We start from the raw sequence: 17336 nt of genomic DNA, 5'->3' as shown, positions 1-17336 counted from the left end.
AAGTTGCGTGTTTACCCTGGCTAAGTCTCACTGCATTAGAAGCAAATGAAAGGTTACACAATGCTTGTCTCTAAAATACTTGCAAATTAAAATAAACATGGGGGGAAATTTATCAGTGGTGTAGTTGAGGTTTTCTGTGTGAAACAGGGCCAGTGTCAGCAACTGGATTACTTGGGCAAGTGCCAGGGCCCACGTTACCTCTAGGGGACGAGTGAAAACTGTCAGCCAGCCTGTGTGAGCATCCTCATTGGTGAAGGAGGAGCAGTGTGACCTGGGTCCCATGAGGGGCCGGGGCACATGGCCCTGAAGCAAGATGAGAGCGGACCAACTGGTGGGTGCTGCAGGCTGGAGGTGCATGTCATGTTTCCCTTTGCCCTGTGAAGTGGGCAATACAGGGAAACCCATGGGTTAATCCCCCTTCCCATGCGCTTACTGCCCCTATGGCCTCCATATGAACCTGCTTCTATTTCTGCTAACGTGTCTGTAGTAGTAGCAGGCAGCCTTTTCCTTGAAGACTCTCCTATTCCTGCCTTTTTCAGTCCCGACTGACAGTGCTACTGCATCATGTTACAGCAGAAGGTTGGTTCATGTGAGGAGGACATAGGGGGCTAATGTTGCGTTTACACAGACAAATTTATCTGTCAGATTTTTAAAGCCAAAACCAGTAGCAGATTATAAACAGAGAATAGGTCATAAAGGAAAGACTGAGGTTTCTCCTGTTATCAAAACCATTCCTGGCTTTGGCTTAAAAAATCTGTCAGATAAATCTGCCTGTGTAAACCCACCATAAGTGGTGGGGAAGGGAAAAGGGGTTAACTGATAAGTGCTCAGCATTGTAGTCTGCATAGGAGGAAGAAGGGAGGAAGATTAACTCATAGGTGCCCAGCATAACAGTCTGCACAGGAGGAAAAAGCAGGGGTGGGGAGATTAAAGGCCCTTTTCCACGGAACGATTATCGGCCGTATTGTCCGTTACGGCCGATAATCGTCCCGTAGAATGGAAGGCAACGATTAGCCATGACCGTTCATGTTGGCTGATCGTTGCTGTTGTTTGTCTTTTAACCATGTTGAAAGACAAACGACTGTGATAGCAGCGATCTGCTGCCATTGCTTCGCGGTATAGGAGCGGCGGCAGAAGACCGAAACTATCCTCTATGGGCTGCCCGGACGATCTAGCGATCACCCAGGCAGCCTTCCACGGCCCCTCCCGCACTCACCCGCCACGTGTATTAGCGGTGGCAATGAGCGCAGAACGAGCGCTCGTTTGCTTCTCACAGTCGGCCCGTTGAATAGGGCCTTAACTCATACATGCCCTGCATTGAAGTCTGCACAAGGAAGGGAGGGGAGATTACCCCTTAAAGGGGTAGTGCGGCGGTAAAGAATTATTCACAGAATAACACACATTACAAAGTTATACAACTTTGTAATGTATGTTATGTCTGTGAATGGCCCCCTTCCCTGTGTCCCACCACCCCCACCCGTGTACCCGGAAGTGTGGTGCGCTATACATACCTGTCACGTGCCGACTCGTCTCCGATCTTCAGTCAGTGATGTAGTCATCGGCTGCTCAGCCGCGATTGGCTGAGCACAGTTATGCTCAGCCAATCGCGGCTGAGCAGCCTATGACGCAGCAGAGGGCGGCCGGCACTCAGGACGGTCGGAGGGATTCGGCCTGGCCGTCCGAAGACGACGACATCACTGACTGAAGATCGGAGACGAGTCGGCACGTGACAGGTATGTATAGCGCACCACACTTCTGGGTACACGGGTGGGGGTGGTGGGACACTGGGAACGGGGGCATTCACAGACATAACATACATTACAAAGTTGTATAACTTTGTAATGCGTGTTATTCTGTGAATATTTCTTTACCGCTGCACTACCCCTTTAAGTACCCTGCATTGCTGTCTGCACAGATAGAAGAAGACTTAAATAATAGCCTCTATTTCTGAAAATGTCATATTGGTCACATGTTTTTGTTTTTGGTTGTTTTTTTTTGCTGCAGTTGTGTAAACTATGTGCAGCATGCAGTGCAATGAAACAATGGTTTAGGTGCCCATAGGAACAAGTAGATTTAGGCCATGTTCAACCTGGGCAATACTGCAGTATCGGCCTGATGGACATCACCTTAAAGGGAACCATTCACCCCGTAGCCCCCGGCAGAAACTGACATACAGTGACATAAAGTTCAATATACTTACCACATCGCTCCCGGTCCCGTCCCGGATCCCGTTGTTGACACGGAGAAATCGCCGATTCTTCTTCTCCCGCCCATTATGGTAATGAGCTGAGATGAGTCCAACGTCCATAGGAAACGACGGACGAGTCCAACTTATTCATGAGGTCCTCTTCTCGTCGCCGCCCATCCACGCCTCCTGGAACTTGATTGACGTCTTCAGTCTTCTGACGAATTCCCGCGCAGGCGCCGTTGCGATGGTCGCGTCACCTCTTCTGCGCCTGCGTGGTAAACCGGATACGTGTTCGAGACAATCGGCGCACGCGCAGTAAACACTGAAGCTGCGGAGCGGCTTCAATTGTGAACTGCGTATGCGCCGAAAACGATGTCACGGCGCCTGCGCGGGATCCGGCGAGAAGAAAGAAGACGAGGAGGAAGAGGACCCGGCGTCAATCAAGTGTCGGAGGCGGGGAGAGGGCTGGACTTCGGACCCGGCTGCACTCATTACCATAATGGGCGCGAGAAGAAGAATCAGCGATTTCTCTGTGTCAACAACGGGATCTGGGACGGGACTGGGAGCGATGTGGTAAGTATATTGACCTTTATGTCACTGTATGTCAGTTTCTGCCGGGGGCCACGGGGTGAATGGTTCCCTTTAACTTAATTGGAATGCAGGCACATTTCGGTGTGCCCGCACTCCATTTAGCCATAGGATATAATGTAAACTATGGCCAGAAGCCGCATTTTACATTGTGCGCACAGTCTATTTCATGTGGCCACACAAAACAGACATGGCAGTTTTCTGTGTAGCCGCATGAAATCCTGGCTGCAGTGTATACACACTGTATACACTGCGGCCGGAATTCCATAGTGGTTAACGCAATCAGCCACTGTGATTAAACAATGACTGTTGCAAAAATGCAACAATGGTCGTTGTTTAATCAAAAATACATAGTGTGAACAAGGCCCAAAGCTTGAATATGTTGCTTTTGTGAACTCCTCCATTGTTCCTTTGCACAAAATGTGCAAGGGGGTATTCTTGTTTCGGCTTGTTATCCACTATCAAAAGGATAGGAAATAATAAGATATTCCCCCCTTGTATACTGGTAATATATGGGTCTGGGTACCCTGGATTTGGTCTGTTCCAGTCAATGGTTTACTGTTGCCACCTGATTTTCTTCGCAATGTGAAAAAAAATTTTTTGTCAGGGACGCGTGGTCCTCTCCTGCTGTATGTCTGCTGTGCGAGGAGACATGCCCCATAGACTTGCATTATGGGGTCGTCTCCTCATGTGAGTTGGGAGAGGACTGCTTTGAGTTCAACTTCTCTCCGCTTATTCTCCCAATCTGTCCCAGTCTGAACACTCAGAACCTGACCAATGAAAATTTTTGATTTGTCTCTCTGACATATCAAAAGTAATTTTTGTTCACAGTGCCACTTTAAGTTCCAAAAGTGTTGTAAAGCTAGAAAAAGCTCACAGAGGTAATTTGGCACGGTTGGCATTGTTGGTTTTGTACGTATATACTGTTGCAGTTAATCAATGTTTATAGAAAAAGTGTAATTGTTATGGTTGGAGTGAGACTGTTGACATATGGTATTTTGATGCATTTTACAGCAGTTGCACAACTTGCAGCATAATTGTGGGAAAATTGCATCAAAAATGAAATTAAAGCGACTCTGATCCCACAATCTGACCCCCCCCCCCCCCCCAAACCACTTGTACCTTCAGATAGCTGCTTTTAATCCAAGATCTGTCCTGCGGTCCGTTCGGCAGGTAATGCAGTTATTGTCCTATAAAACAACTTTTAAACTTGAAGCCCGTGCCTAACGGGCGTATCTGTGCCTTAATTTTGCACCACCCCTCCTCCCCACCCTCTTCATCATTAGGAATGCCACTGAAACATTTTTTCCATGCTGAACATTGCACAGGTCCTTAACGATCCAGCCCATGTGCCGAGTTGACACAGGTGGGGAACAGGAACGCAATCTGCCTAGAGCATTCCTAATGATGAAGAGGGTGGGGAGGAGGGACAGAGAGGTTGTGCAAAGTTAGCGCACAGATTTAGCACAGGCTTCAAGTTTAAAAGTATTTTTTTAGGGCAATCACTGCATCACCTGCCGAACGGACCTCAGAACAGATCTTGGATTAAAAGCAGCTATCCGAATGTACAAGCAGTTTGGGGGGGGGGTCAGATTGTGGGTACGGAGTCGCTTTAAACCACCATGTGTGAACGCAGCCTAAGGCTGGGTTCACACTACGTATATTTCAGGCAGTATTTGGTCCTCTTGTTAGGTCCTCATAGCACCAAAACCAGGAGTGGATTGAAAACACAAAGGATCTGTTCACACAATGTTGAAACTGAGTGGATGGCCGTCATATAATGGTAAATAACTGCCATTATTTTAATATAACAGCCGTTGTTTTAAAATAACAGCAAATATTTGCCATTAAATGACGGCCATCCACTCAATTACAACATTATGTAAACAGATCCTTTCTGTGTTTTCAATCCACTCCTGGTTTTGGTTGCTATACAGCCTCAAATATACGTAGTGTGAACCCAGCCTAAAGGTTCTATCTTACTGATCGATATTCTGCCAAATCTGATCTGATCATTGTCTTTTAGCAAGTTTAAAAATCATCGGCCACGCATCGATACATTTAATAGTGATGTGTGGCCGTTGGCTGATAACAGTGAACAGAAAATAATAAACATTAAACTTACCCCTCCGCTGTCCTGCTGCCCTTGCTGCACGATCATCAAGGCTTTTAATAGGTTCTGTAAGCAAACGTTGATCTAGCAGATTGGTGTACACTTACTGTGCCGATCAGGCCTTCTGGTTCGGCCCTAAGTGTTTTATAATATTTACAGATTATACATCTATTCAGTCTACATTTATAGCAGTTGGTAGAATCTATGATAGTTTGGGCTATCTCATATTTCTTAAATTTGTTGAGTAGCCTCATTGGGATAATCTCCTAAAAATACTTACATTTGTGAGTATAGTCAGGTTTTTGTTCAAAAAAATTTCCCTGTAAGGAAGTTTCGTTCTGCCATGATTCTTCTGTTCCTACAAAACTAACTGCATTAGTTGGCATGTAGTTAACCTCATTGAGTGCCAATAATGCCAGTTGCAATATGTGGGCTGAACAAACTGTAAATGAAAAACTAGAATCATTGAACACATTTCTTCTCTTGATATGGTGAAAAAAGATTGCTTTCAGGAGCAGCCCAACATTTTTTGGAATTTCATACTGGTAATGTCACAGTGTTAATAATTACTGAAATTTACAAATCAATGGCCTAAGATTTATGCTAGAAAAGCAGATAAAAATTCTGAAACTAGATCCCAGACTAGGCTGGGTCCACACTGCGTTTTCAGCATACGTTTAATAGATCAGTTTTTTAACGGACAAAAAAAAGGGTCAGCAACGGTTTTGTGTCTGTCAAAAAAACGGATCCGTTTTGATCCGTTTTTTTATAATGGAAGTCAATAGAAAAACGGATCAAAACGGATGCACACAAATGCATCCGTTTTTCAAACGGATGAAAAAAACGGATTGCAAAAACGCAGTGTGAAGAGCCTTACAAAACTAGTTTGAACCCAAATGTATTTATCTAAACAATTATGATGCTACCCTGCTGATAGGTTTCCTTTAGGGGTTGAATCGAATCTGTCACCCGGGACACGGGTGCAGAGCCCGCCCGACCCCCCCCCCCCCCCCTGTGCAGTCCTGGATACTTACCTTTCCTGCAAGTCCCGCTCCTGAAACCAGTCCCAGGACGTTAACCGCGCGTTCACACCGTTAACTGCGCGGGGACAATATTGTTTTATTGTAATAGATCAGACGATTATGCATGCTACGGTATATTATATGTTAATTGACTTTAATATTTTTATGTGTTTTATGTATAAAATGGGAAGGGGGGAGTGATTTTCACTTTTATTGGGGAAGGGGCTTTAGGACATTTTTTTTTTTTAAACGTGTGATTTTTTTGTTTTTACACTTTTATAGCCCCATTAGGGGACTTTTACATCAATACATTAGATTGCTAACACTGATCCCTGCTATAGCAGAGCAGGGATTAGTGTTATCGGCGATCTTCTGCACGGAGGTAAGGATTAAACCTACGGCAGTTAGGCAGTGCGATCAGTCCAGTTCGGTAAGTGACCGGAGATGCTCCAGTCACTACACTTAAACGCTGCAGCATTTAGGGGGTTAATGGCGGGCAGCTGCGAGATCATGGTCGCCCGCCATTGAGGGTGAGGGCCTGGCTGCAGATAGCAGCCAGTCCTTACCTGCTATGGGGCAAGCCTAGCTCGTGAGCCCGCTCCATAGCCCGGGACCGTGGCAGGGCGTACATTTACGTCCTCCTACCCTAAGGCCCAGGCAGTGGGGGCGTAAATGTACACCCGTGGTCCTTAAGGGGTTAATCTGGTTTTGAATATTTTTTATGTTTTTAACTGTTTTACAAAATATGCTTTACAGCAAGTCCCATAAATATACACACAGTGGCCTGGAGCAGACCCTATTCTTTGAATGGGGGAAGTTGGTAGGCATGCTCATTGACCCATGCATGGGAAGGGGAAGGTTGGGCTCTGAGCTCAAGCTTTTTTAAAGATCCAGTTTTACCTATTTATTGGTGTCACCTCACATTGTACTCTTTTCTGTGATGATGGGGAATTCTCAGTTTAGTTTTATTTAGGCTTAGCAAAAGGCAGGATAATCCGTCAAAATCCTGCCACTGCATTCATTTGCAGGCATATGCCAGAGACAAATTGTTTCGGCAGCAGAGTTGATTGCATTGTATACAATGGCGCTGCTGGAGGAAATCTGTCCCATGCTTTTAGTTAAAGAAGACAGAGTACCACCCAGCAACAGCCCCAGCACTTGCCGGGTGCTGGTGCTTACCTCTTTTGATTGAAGTGGTGATCTCTGTGCGGTCGCACACTCCCGAGGCAGGAACTGCTTCTACCAAGGACCTTTTTCAGGTTTTCCTGTTTTGTGTATCGGCTTTTCCCATTGCATGGTTTTAACAAACCCAGGGTGTCATTATGCTGAAACATTGTTTTTTTTATTTTATATGTATACCTAGTTAGGTTCTGTCCAATGCTGTCCAACATTTGTTTTTTTTTTTACTGCTGCTGGTGCATATAAAACAATAAACATCTTATGCTTACCTCTGTGCGCTTCCCCAGTGTCCTCTTCTGGTGTTGCCGATGTCCCCCACTGACTGCAGAGCCTCCAATTGCAAGACATACTTGTCTCGGGAGTGACAGCGAGTATGTATTCACAGGGACCTGCCAGGACCTTACCTCGTAGCGGATCTTGCTGCAAAACTCGCAGCGAGATTTTGCGCTGAGAGTCGTCCTGGGTGAAGGCACCCTTAGGCTATGTTTACACAACATACTTCTTTATAAAACAACTGCCGTTGTTTGCATTCAACGCAACGGAAAAGATCAGTGTTAGAATACAAAGGCCGATTCTGCACACAATGTAGTGAACAACAGCCATTGTTCACCAGAGCCGCAAAAGAAGTAATAATTACAATTATTTCCAGCCATTCGCATAGACTTCAAGGCTATTTTTATTTAATACAACAGCCGTTGTTTGATACTCAAAACAACGGCCATTGTTTTCAGTGCCAATTAACGTCCGTTGTTTATACATTGTGTGGATATAGCCTAAAAGAGAAAAAATCTGATACACTATGAAAAAAAATAGTCAATGCTGGTATTTGTCTTTTTTTTTTGTTGTTTACCATGCACATATTGATACCAAATATGTGTATTTTTATTTTTGTTTACACTTATTTTTATTTGGAAAAGGGGGTGATTTGAACTTTGATCACTATTATCATTTTCTAAATATTTTATTACATATTATTTCATTTTTTTTTTACTTTTTCTATTTTTTATTTACACTTGAATTCCCTTTAAGAAATTTTTAAAAGCAATTATAAGATTGTCCATACTGATCCATGCAATGCTATGGTCAGACTCTATTAACTAAGGTTCCATTTACACAGAAAGATTATCTGACAGATTATCTGCTAAAGATTTGAAGCCAAAGCCAGAAATGGATTTGAAAAGAAGAGAAATCTCAGGCTTTCCTTTAGGACCTGATCTATGTTTATAGTCTGTTTCTGACTTTGGCTTCAAATCTTTGGCAGATAATCTGTCAGATAATCTTTCTGTGTAAATGGACCCGAATGCTAAAGGCCCTATTCCACCAACAGATCTGACGACAGATTATCTGCCAAAGATTTGAAGCCAAACCCAGGAGTGGATTTGAAAAGAGGAGAAATCCAGTCTTTCCTTTATGACCTGATCTCTATTTGTAGTCTGTTCCTGGGTTTGGCTTCAAATCTTTGGCTTCAAATGTGTCGTCAGATCTGTTGGTGGAATAAGGCCTTTAGTTTACACGGAGCGATTATCGGGCGATTTTTTGCGATAACGATCGAATTCGAACGATAATCGTACGTGTAAACGTGGCGAACGATCGAAAAATCGTTCATTTTGATCTTTTAACATGTTCATAAATCGTCGTTCGTAGTTCGCAAAAAATTCGCCGATCGTTCCGTGTAAACAGTCGTCGCGCGATAGTCCGGCCGCCCGGTCCCCCGCTCATCTGCAGCCCCCCTGCGCTGGCTCGATCGGCACCCCCGCCGCCCCGATCGGCACCGCCGCCGCTCCGATCGACCTCCCCCCCCCCCCCCCACCCGCCGCCGTCGCGCCCAAGAGCATACGTTACCTGCTCCGCGTAGCAGGTCTTCGAAATCCCCGGCTCCCCTCTTCAGTGCACTGATTGGCTGAAGAGGAGAGCCGGGAATTTCAAACTGTTCCTCTTCAGCCAATCAGTGCTCCTCTTCACCACTGATTGGCTGAAGAGGAGCCGTTTGGAATTCCCGGCTCATCTCTTCAGCCAATCAATGCGCTGAAGAGGGGAGCCGGGGATCTTGAAGACCTGCTGCGCGGAGCAGGTAACGTATGCTCTTGGCCGCAGCGATGGGGGCTATCGGAGCGGCGGCGATCGGAGCGGGGGGCGCGATCGGAGTGGCGGCCGGGCTGCGGGCGCGCGATCGCAAAACTATTTTTCCATACGATATATTGTACCATCTAAACGCTGATCGTTATAAAAAAAAACGTTACTTCGAAATCGTTAATCGTACGATCAAGCCAATAATCGCCTTGTGTAAACTTAGCATAAGACACATCAGCAGGCATGAAGGGTAAGTAAAGGCCTCCAGTTGCAGAAGTAATTGAATATATTTATATAGCATCCCATTTTATTCACACCTGCAGCATTTAAATACAACTCTGCCGATTAGCAAAGTTTTCCCAGTGCGTCTGATCACTAGAGGCTACCAAGAGAAGAGGGCGGCAGAAAATAGACTGTAGGCGTGAACAGAAGGTGCACAGGCTTGTTTTTGTTCACTGGAACGGCTGAACCACCCTGGGCTTTTGCAAAGGAATGCCCCGTAGGCTGTATGTACATTTTTGTTTATGAAATTAACATATCTTGGGACTGGAGGCTCATTTACATAACAAGTATTGTTAGATTTAGGGCATTGAATTATCTTCATATGCTTAGTGCACTGGCTAAAATCATGCTAATAGGTTCCCTTTATAGGAGAAGTCTCATGACAAAAAAAGCAGAAATGCAGGGCAGGGGTGCGGTAACATAATAAACAAAGTTTACTTACCCCCCTTTTTTTTTAGTTTTAATTGGACTTCCCATTTAAGGCTATGTTCACGCATAGTATTCTGATTAGTTTTTGCACATCTTTTGTGTTTTTGAACTACTCCTATTTTTTGTTACAAATGCTGACCAAAATACTAGGTGTGAACATGTGAACTACGTGTGAGCCTAATGATCTGCTTAAGTTAGTTTAAGTTTAAATATCAGGTATGCATCATAGGCCTGAGTTTGATGTAACAATGTAAAAATAACATTCTTTGGCCATGTTCACATGGCGTAAGGCCGGGTCACAGAACGGCCGGTGTCGGAGAAGATCATCCCAGCCGGTACAGCAGTACCGGCCGGATGATACTTACTTTTGATGAATTGTGTGCAGTGGCTGCACACTATGGATCCGGCTCTGGCTCCTGCTCCATTGTGTGAACTGACAGTTTCTGACTTGTCAGTTTTTTTGCGGTGCCGCTAGGGATCCCAGCCGGAGCGTATACTATGGGGGAGATTTATCAAAGGGTGTAAAATTTAGACTGGTGCAAACTGCCCACAGCAACCAATCACAGCTCAGCTTTCCTTTCAGCACTGCCTAAAGCTGAGCTTTGATTGGTTGCTGTGGGTTGTTTACACCAGTCTAAATTTTACACCCTTTGATAAATCTCCCCCTATGTGTATACACTCCAGACGGGATTCCTTCAGCTGCAGCACATTGTAGGTAAAGTATTAATCACAGCCGTGTTGCAAATCGGCAACAACGGCAGTGATTAATACTTTACCTACGTTATGTGAACGTAGCCTTTATGTGCAAATCTATTGATGTTTAACATATTTAATTTTGGGGTTTTTTTAATAATTTTTTTTTTTACATTTCTTTTTTTTTTCCCTCCAGTTCTCCTGAGCTAATATGTCTGACAAGCACAAGTGCAAACCCATGGAAATGATTCTGTACACCATCATTGTGAAAGAAGAAAGTTCAGTGTACAAGGAGGTTTCAGACGTAACCTTTCCATAATAGAAGTTGAGGAATATTCATCTCTGTATATTGTTCTCATTTCTACATTTTCTAGTAATAGTAATATATAACTGTGACCACATGGCAGTGACAAGGCATTGTTAAACATAAACGGGTAACAAGTCCTGTAAAAACAGTGCCCAAAAAGTTTACAGATTGTAGATCTCCCTTTAGAGGTCTTATTTGGAATGATTGATAAGATGAATCACATTACGTGCCAATTAAATTATGTTTGCATAAGATATATCAGATGGTCTTGAGAAATAATTTAGTTCTCTGTAAGATTTTTTCAATGATTGTTAAAGCAGCAACCAGTTAGCCTCATAGACACAGAAGTCATATGTAACAACATGGATATATTGCCCCGTGAATAAAATCACTGTACACTCTAGCTAGATATTTTAATAAACCATAAATCAAGTGTTATTTTTGGTCTTATACTGTACCCTTCCACATGTGAATTTCAGTTACACCTGAGAGTAAAATATAAGCCTTGTAAACTTTAGCCAAAAATCTATTATATTAATTATCCAACAGAAGTTGAAATAGACAATGTATTTTACCAAGTGGGTAGCTCTTTATTTTTGGAGCCTGTGTCCTTAATACGTAGTCATTGGCTATTGATTTAATGTTTCTTTACATAAGGAAACTTGCCTTGTTCTCAACCAATGAACAGCTTGCATTATGTGTTGGATCATTAGTAGTCAGGTTCTTTGAATGTTACTCTAAATGTTAGTCTAACTGTGAAGACATGGATTTAACAAGATTAACCAAGAGAAATATGTATTAAACTACAGCCTCTATGATTGTTACATGTAAGTATTAACCTTTGCATTCTAAACAGTTTTTTGGTTGTGGTCATAATATATAACTTTTGTCATTTTATCATTGGAATATACATTTCTGAAATTATGTATTGTGTAATAGAAATTATACTTTTTATACACTTGACAGGCACTTAGAAAAATGGCTTATTTAAATATCAAAAACCTAACGTTTGTTGGACTCTTCTTTAAGGAGCCTTGATTGTATATGGTGATGTTCTGTGTTCTTAGATACTTAAGATAGTTCTGTAAATAGTTTATAACAAAGAGGTTAAATTTGTACTGTTTAAATTGCCTGTAAATTATATTGTCATACTCATTGAATAGTGATGCTATCACTTACAAGCAGAGGTTAATGATATAACTTGTGTTATTTTACCATACCCTCAAATACAATGGATATTTTAAATCACTATGGAGTTAATGAGTGGAACTTTATCTTGTGTTTTTATTATACAAGGCAGGGGTTATGTTTTTTCAAATCTTACTCAGAACTAAGACGTCAGAAGGGGAATCTACACAAAGGCTACATTGCAACTTAAAATTGCTTATATATTATAGTAATATATATTATATATATTTTAATATATATTATATATCAATTAATTGCTTATATTATTATATTATTTCCAAGAGGGAGAAAATTCCTTCTGATTTGCCACTGTAATAGAAAGCCAGTACATGTTGGAAATTTAAATGAATTAAGGGGAATAATAGAAATCGATTACATACAAAGTTTAAATACAGTCCTAATAATAAAGTTGCAAATAAATTATTTATATTTTTGTAAATAAAACCTTATAAAATATATCTTGTTAAACATAAGGATTGACCAGTGTATATGTGAGGGAAAAAAATATTGAGAAGGAAAATGATAGTTGTTTTTGGTCTGGTCCTAAACAAATGTGGTTAAAGGGGTCTTAAGGCTGTATTAGATGGCCCGGCTCAGGCTGCAAGCAAGCACAGATCTGCTAATAATCGCATGGTAAGGGCTGCATGAACATTGCTAGAGATGTCCATGCAGCCCTTTGCTTTAATCAGCCATTGGCTGCACATCTACATTGAGAGATGTGCAGCTGACGGTGAATTATCTTCAAACATGTTGAAAGACAGCAAACAGCTGTTTGCTCGCTCATCTTTGGATCACTGGCTTTATTACACAGTGATCTCTGCCTGATTTAGCTATCAGGTCAGAGGGAGTCGAGCTCCAGGCTGATAGAAGGGACTGTAGCACTTGTGTAAAACGTGCTGTAGTGAATCAGCCGCGCGGCGCATATATGTACAGTCTGTACAGGCATATCTATACAGCACGGACATGGAATGCCTGTAACGGACTTCTCCCCCACCTGGGCAGCATCTGTGAGCTGGGAGCAGGGGAGAAGTCCGTTACAGGAATTCCACGTCCGTGCGGAACACGGAACGTGTGAATGCAGCCTAAGACCCATCTTGCAAGGGTGCTGTCTTTAAAACATGTTTACCACAACATTCTTACCTTTCTTTCCAAGCATAAAGTAACTGCATTGTAAAGAACAATGCATTAATATACGTAGGTAGAATGTGTGCCAGTCAACATTTGGTGGTGCGTGCACTGAATTATTTTGTGTGTGTATATATATATATATATATATATATATATATATAATCTCTCTCTTTACGCATCATCGCCTTGATAACAAAGTTAAGGTTGCTTTCAATGCAATTTTCTTTTAAATAAAACTAATTTTGTCTCCAGGATACCTCAGTTGTTGTTTACTGTCTTGATTCTGTTAAAGATCATATAAAAAAAGAATACCTGTTATGCATCTTTTTAAAATAAAAGATCAAAATTATGTGCAGTATATGTAATGCAGACAGAAATGTTTTGTGGGTACCTTTCCACAATCCAGGCAAAATAATGGGTACCTTTCCACAATGCATTCTGTAAATATGAATATTTTCTCTCTGTGCTTGTTAGATCAGTGGGCACTTTCTGGTCTTAAAGTGACACTGTCACCCACTTTTTGCATTTTGACTTCTCTACACAGGTGTAAAAGGTAAATTTAGCAGTTTTCATACCTTATTTTATATCATATATCATGCTGCTTGTTCAAGTAAAAAGTGATCTTTTATCAACTGCAGATTGTGCCCCGTCCACAGTGCCACAGTTGACCCTGCCCCCTCCATGACGTCATAGGCACATAGGCCCCCAGCCCTCGCCGACCATTGGAACAGGTTGGCCTAAAGTTCTAGGCCCCATTCCTCTAGAATGGCCCATACAAATAGGCAGAAGGGGGGTTCACAGTGCCACTTAAAGCCTAAAAGGGGTTATCTGGAGATCATAAAAGGTCTTACCTCTACTGCTCTTTGGCGTTGCACTTCTTCGCTTTTGCTGTCACGGGATCATAACTTCCGAAACAAGCCATGGTTTCACCCGTAGACAATTCTGCAACATGCTGCCGCCCCCCAGTTATTTTGGAAGTTACCATTCGAGATGGCCAGAGGGAGAAAGCGCAAAACTGGAGAGCAGTAGAGTAAGACCTTCTCTGCTCTTCGGATAAGAACTGTGTTGTTTGCCCTAACCAATCAGCAGCATCTCCATGCTTTACCTAGAAAATGCAGCGGCTAGATGTTGGCTTGGAGTCAATCGGGAAATATGAGACGCCATATCTGCATGGCTCTTTTCTTATTGGAATTTTTAGGCTCAGTGGCATGTTATCAAAGCTGTAGCATGTTCAGAATCTGGTGTTTTTTTGTTTTTTAAGAATGGTGTTTTTCCTAGCATAGACTTCTATGGGGGGGACTCTATAGTGGAGATTTATCAAACTGGTGTAAAGTAGAATTGTCTTAGTTGCCTCTAGCAACCAGTCAGATTCCACTTTCCATTCCTCACAGATTCTTTGAAAAATTAAAGGTGGACTCTGATTGGTTACTAGGGGCTACTAAAACGATTCTGCTGAAAAACCTCCCCCCTTGTCTCTATGCATGTTACCATTTTTTTCCTCCAATTCTTCAATAGAAATCCAAGAACCACATACAGGGGGTAAAACACCAAGTCTCAAATAGACACTGAAGAGATGACCCCCCCCCCCCTAAATCACCCCCCTTTTCCCATGTTATAAATAAAAATAAATAAACAAACATGTTTGGTATCGCCGCGTGCGTAATTGCCCGAACTATTAATTTATCACATTCCAGATCTCGTACAGTAAACAATGTAAGCGCCAAAGTGCAAAATTGCGCATTTTTTGTCGCATCAAATCCAGAAAAATTGTAATAAGCGATCAAAAAGTCGCATATGTGCAATAAAAGTATTGATAGAAAGAACACATCATGGCGCAAAAAATGACACCTTACACAGCCCCATAGACCAACGGATAAAAGCACTATAAGCATGGGAAAGGAGCGATTTTAAGGAACATAAATTTGTTAACAATGGTTTGAATTTTTTACAAGCCATCAAATAAAATAAAACTAATACATGTTACATATCATTGTAATCGTAACAACTTGAGGAACATATATAAGATGTCAGTTTTTCCATAGGACACACGGCATAAAAAAGAAGCCCCCCCCTAAAAAAATAATTGCTTTTTTTTTTTTAATTTCATCATGCAAATAATTTTTTTCTAGTTTCGCAGCATATTTTATGCAAAAATTCAGCCTGTCATTGCAAAGTACAATTAGTGACGCAAAAAAAAAAAAGGGCTCATGTGGGTCTGTAGGTGTAAAAATGCAACTGTTATGGCCTTTTAAGCACAAGGAGGAAAAAAAGAAACCGCAAAAACGAAAATTAGCCTGGTCCAGAAGGGGTTAAATCCCTTCCATAAACACATAACTATGGACTTCAGGTTCTGACGTGTGCAGAAATAATCTTCGGATTGTAGGGCTGCCAGAATCTATACCGGCTCATAAACTTGCACAGATCTGCACAATGGACATACTACAAGCACTCGGCCTCTATATGTACAGGGTAGGCCCAGTAAGACAACCTGCTCCTTCGTCCACTACTTCTACACGTAAAGCAAGACAAGCCATGGTGCGCTATTTCGCAGAGAAGACACTGATCCTGCCAACTTTTAAGAAAATGTGTGCTCCGCTGACTATTTAAGATCATACTTTCCGGGGACCACTTAGCAGAGGTGGCCAAAAAACATAGAGCATTTGCTCCTATATGTACAACGCTGGTGCAACATCAGCTGTGATTCTTCTTGCAATTTCCTGCCACACTGCAGGTATACTTAAGTGATGGTTCCACTAAGACTTTCTTCTGCCAAGATGAGGCACAGGTTTTCTTGCAGTTGTACCAAGAGAAGACTGAGGAACAGGAGGATTCAAGAAAACGTAGAGAGGAGGCGGCTTCGTTATTGGCTTCAGTGGACTGAGCCAAATCATGCTTATTGGCACCAAATCCACTAGTCTGGAGGACAGGGGGCCCCTTCTCTTGTCCACAGAATATAGCTTGTCTCACCTTACCATTTGACGCTTTTATGTCTAATCTAGGCAGTGAATTCTTGCCCAGACCATTCTACAAATAGTCCATTAATAAATATAGTTACGTTGAATGTAAAAGGTCTCCGTTTTCCAAATCAGAGAATGAAAGTGTTGTGCCATCTTAAATGTTTAAACGTTGACTGTGTGGTTCTACTAGAAATGCATGTAGAGGAAGGTGATTTCTGCAGAATGTACAAATTGTGGGTGTCTCATGTACTAGGATTACCAGCAAGAAATGGCAAGCCCTAAAAGTAAGACTCTGTGTTAAAGTCATGTCCTACGGGAATGTTACTTTCAGTCTTTGATCCCCAGGAAGACCGCACGAAGGAGCCGGGCCATGGTTCAGAAAAAGGACTGCAGCACCGGCTTCCCTGCAACGGCGCTGTTCTATCCATGGGCAAATCTTAAAGTAAATGTACTGATGGTACTTTCGCTTTAAACCAGTGGCGTCGCTAAGCACAATCATTCGGGGCTGAAGCCCCGAATGATTTCAGCCTAGCCCCGAAAGTTTTTCTGCTCCCACCACCTGCCTACTGCCTGCACCAAAATGACAGCAGCCGCTGTGATCCCTGGCCTGTTCTCACCATGTATTGCCCGCTCCATGTACCTCCCAGACGCTGTTAAAGTGACGTCACCCGTCACTTGTTCACTGGATGCCGGCGCCACACTCCTGCCCCGCACACTGTTTACACTGATGTTCAAATTCTTAGCAGCCCGCGCGGGCCAAGCATTGCTTGTTCCTGATTGGATGGGGCAAACAGAAGCGGAAGTGTCGCTCTGTTGTTGCCTAGGGCTGGGAGAGGAGCCTAATGAGAGAGTGCTGATGGCGGGGAAACGATATAACAGACGGGAGAAGAGATGTAGAACAAGAAGAGAGGTAATGTCGGCTATCAAGAGGGAGGGAGAGGACTGAGGCAGTGTCGGACTGGGCCACCGGAGGATCCTCTGGTGGGCCCCCAGTACAGCACCTGTGCACACTGAATGTGACAGTCCCAGGCCCCCTGCTGCAGACATTGTCACAGCGGCACAGGCAGTGTATGCCCCCTCGCAGGACCCGATGGTTCAGTACTTTCCCCTGAACAGTAAGTCGGCACTTGCAGGATTGAGGCCCCCTCCCCCAGCCCAGATCTGAGTCCCTGATCTTTACCTGTCTGCTGCA

General features: G+C 43.0%; 1 protein-coding gene across 4 annotated transcripts in view; it reads left to right on the top strand.

The window, feature by feature from the left end:
* The window catches only part of LHFPL3 (LHFPL tetraspan subfamily member 3), a 48113-nt gene extending 34822 nt beyond the window's left edge, over positions 1-13291 (top strand). For all 4 annotated transcript variants that reach the window (XM_069956139.1, XM_069956138.1, XM_069956134.1 and 1 more), the window contains one exon: positions 10761-13291. In XM_069956139.1, coding sequence (XP_069812240.1) covers positions 10761-10774 — 14 coding nt within the window. In that variant the 3' untranslated portion in view covers positions 10775-13291. The remainder of the gene's footprint in view (positions 1-10760) is intronic.
* The last annotated feature ends 4045 nt before the right edge of the window (positions 13292-17336 follow it).

Source organism: Dendropsophus ebraccatus, chromosome 1 (genome assembly GCF_027789765.1).
Source record: "Dendropsophus ebraccatus isolate aDenEbr1 chromosome 1, aDenEbr1.pat, whole genome shotgun sequence".
NCBI lineage: Eukaryota > Metazoa > Chordata > Amphibia > Anura > Hylidae > Dendropsophus > Dendropsophus ebraccatus.
This window is presented reverse-complemented; position numbering and strand designations above follow the sequence as displayed.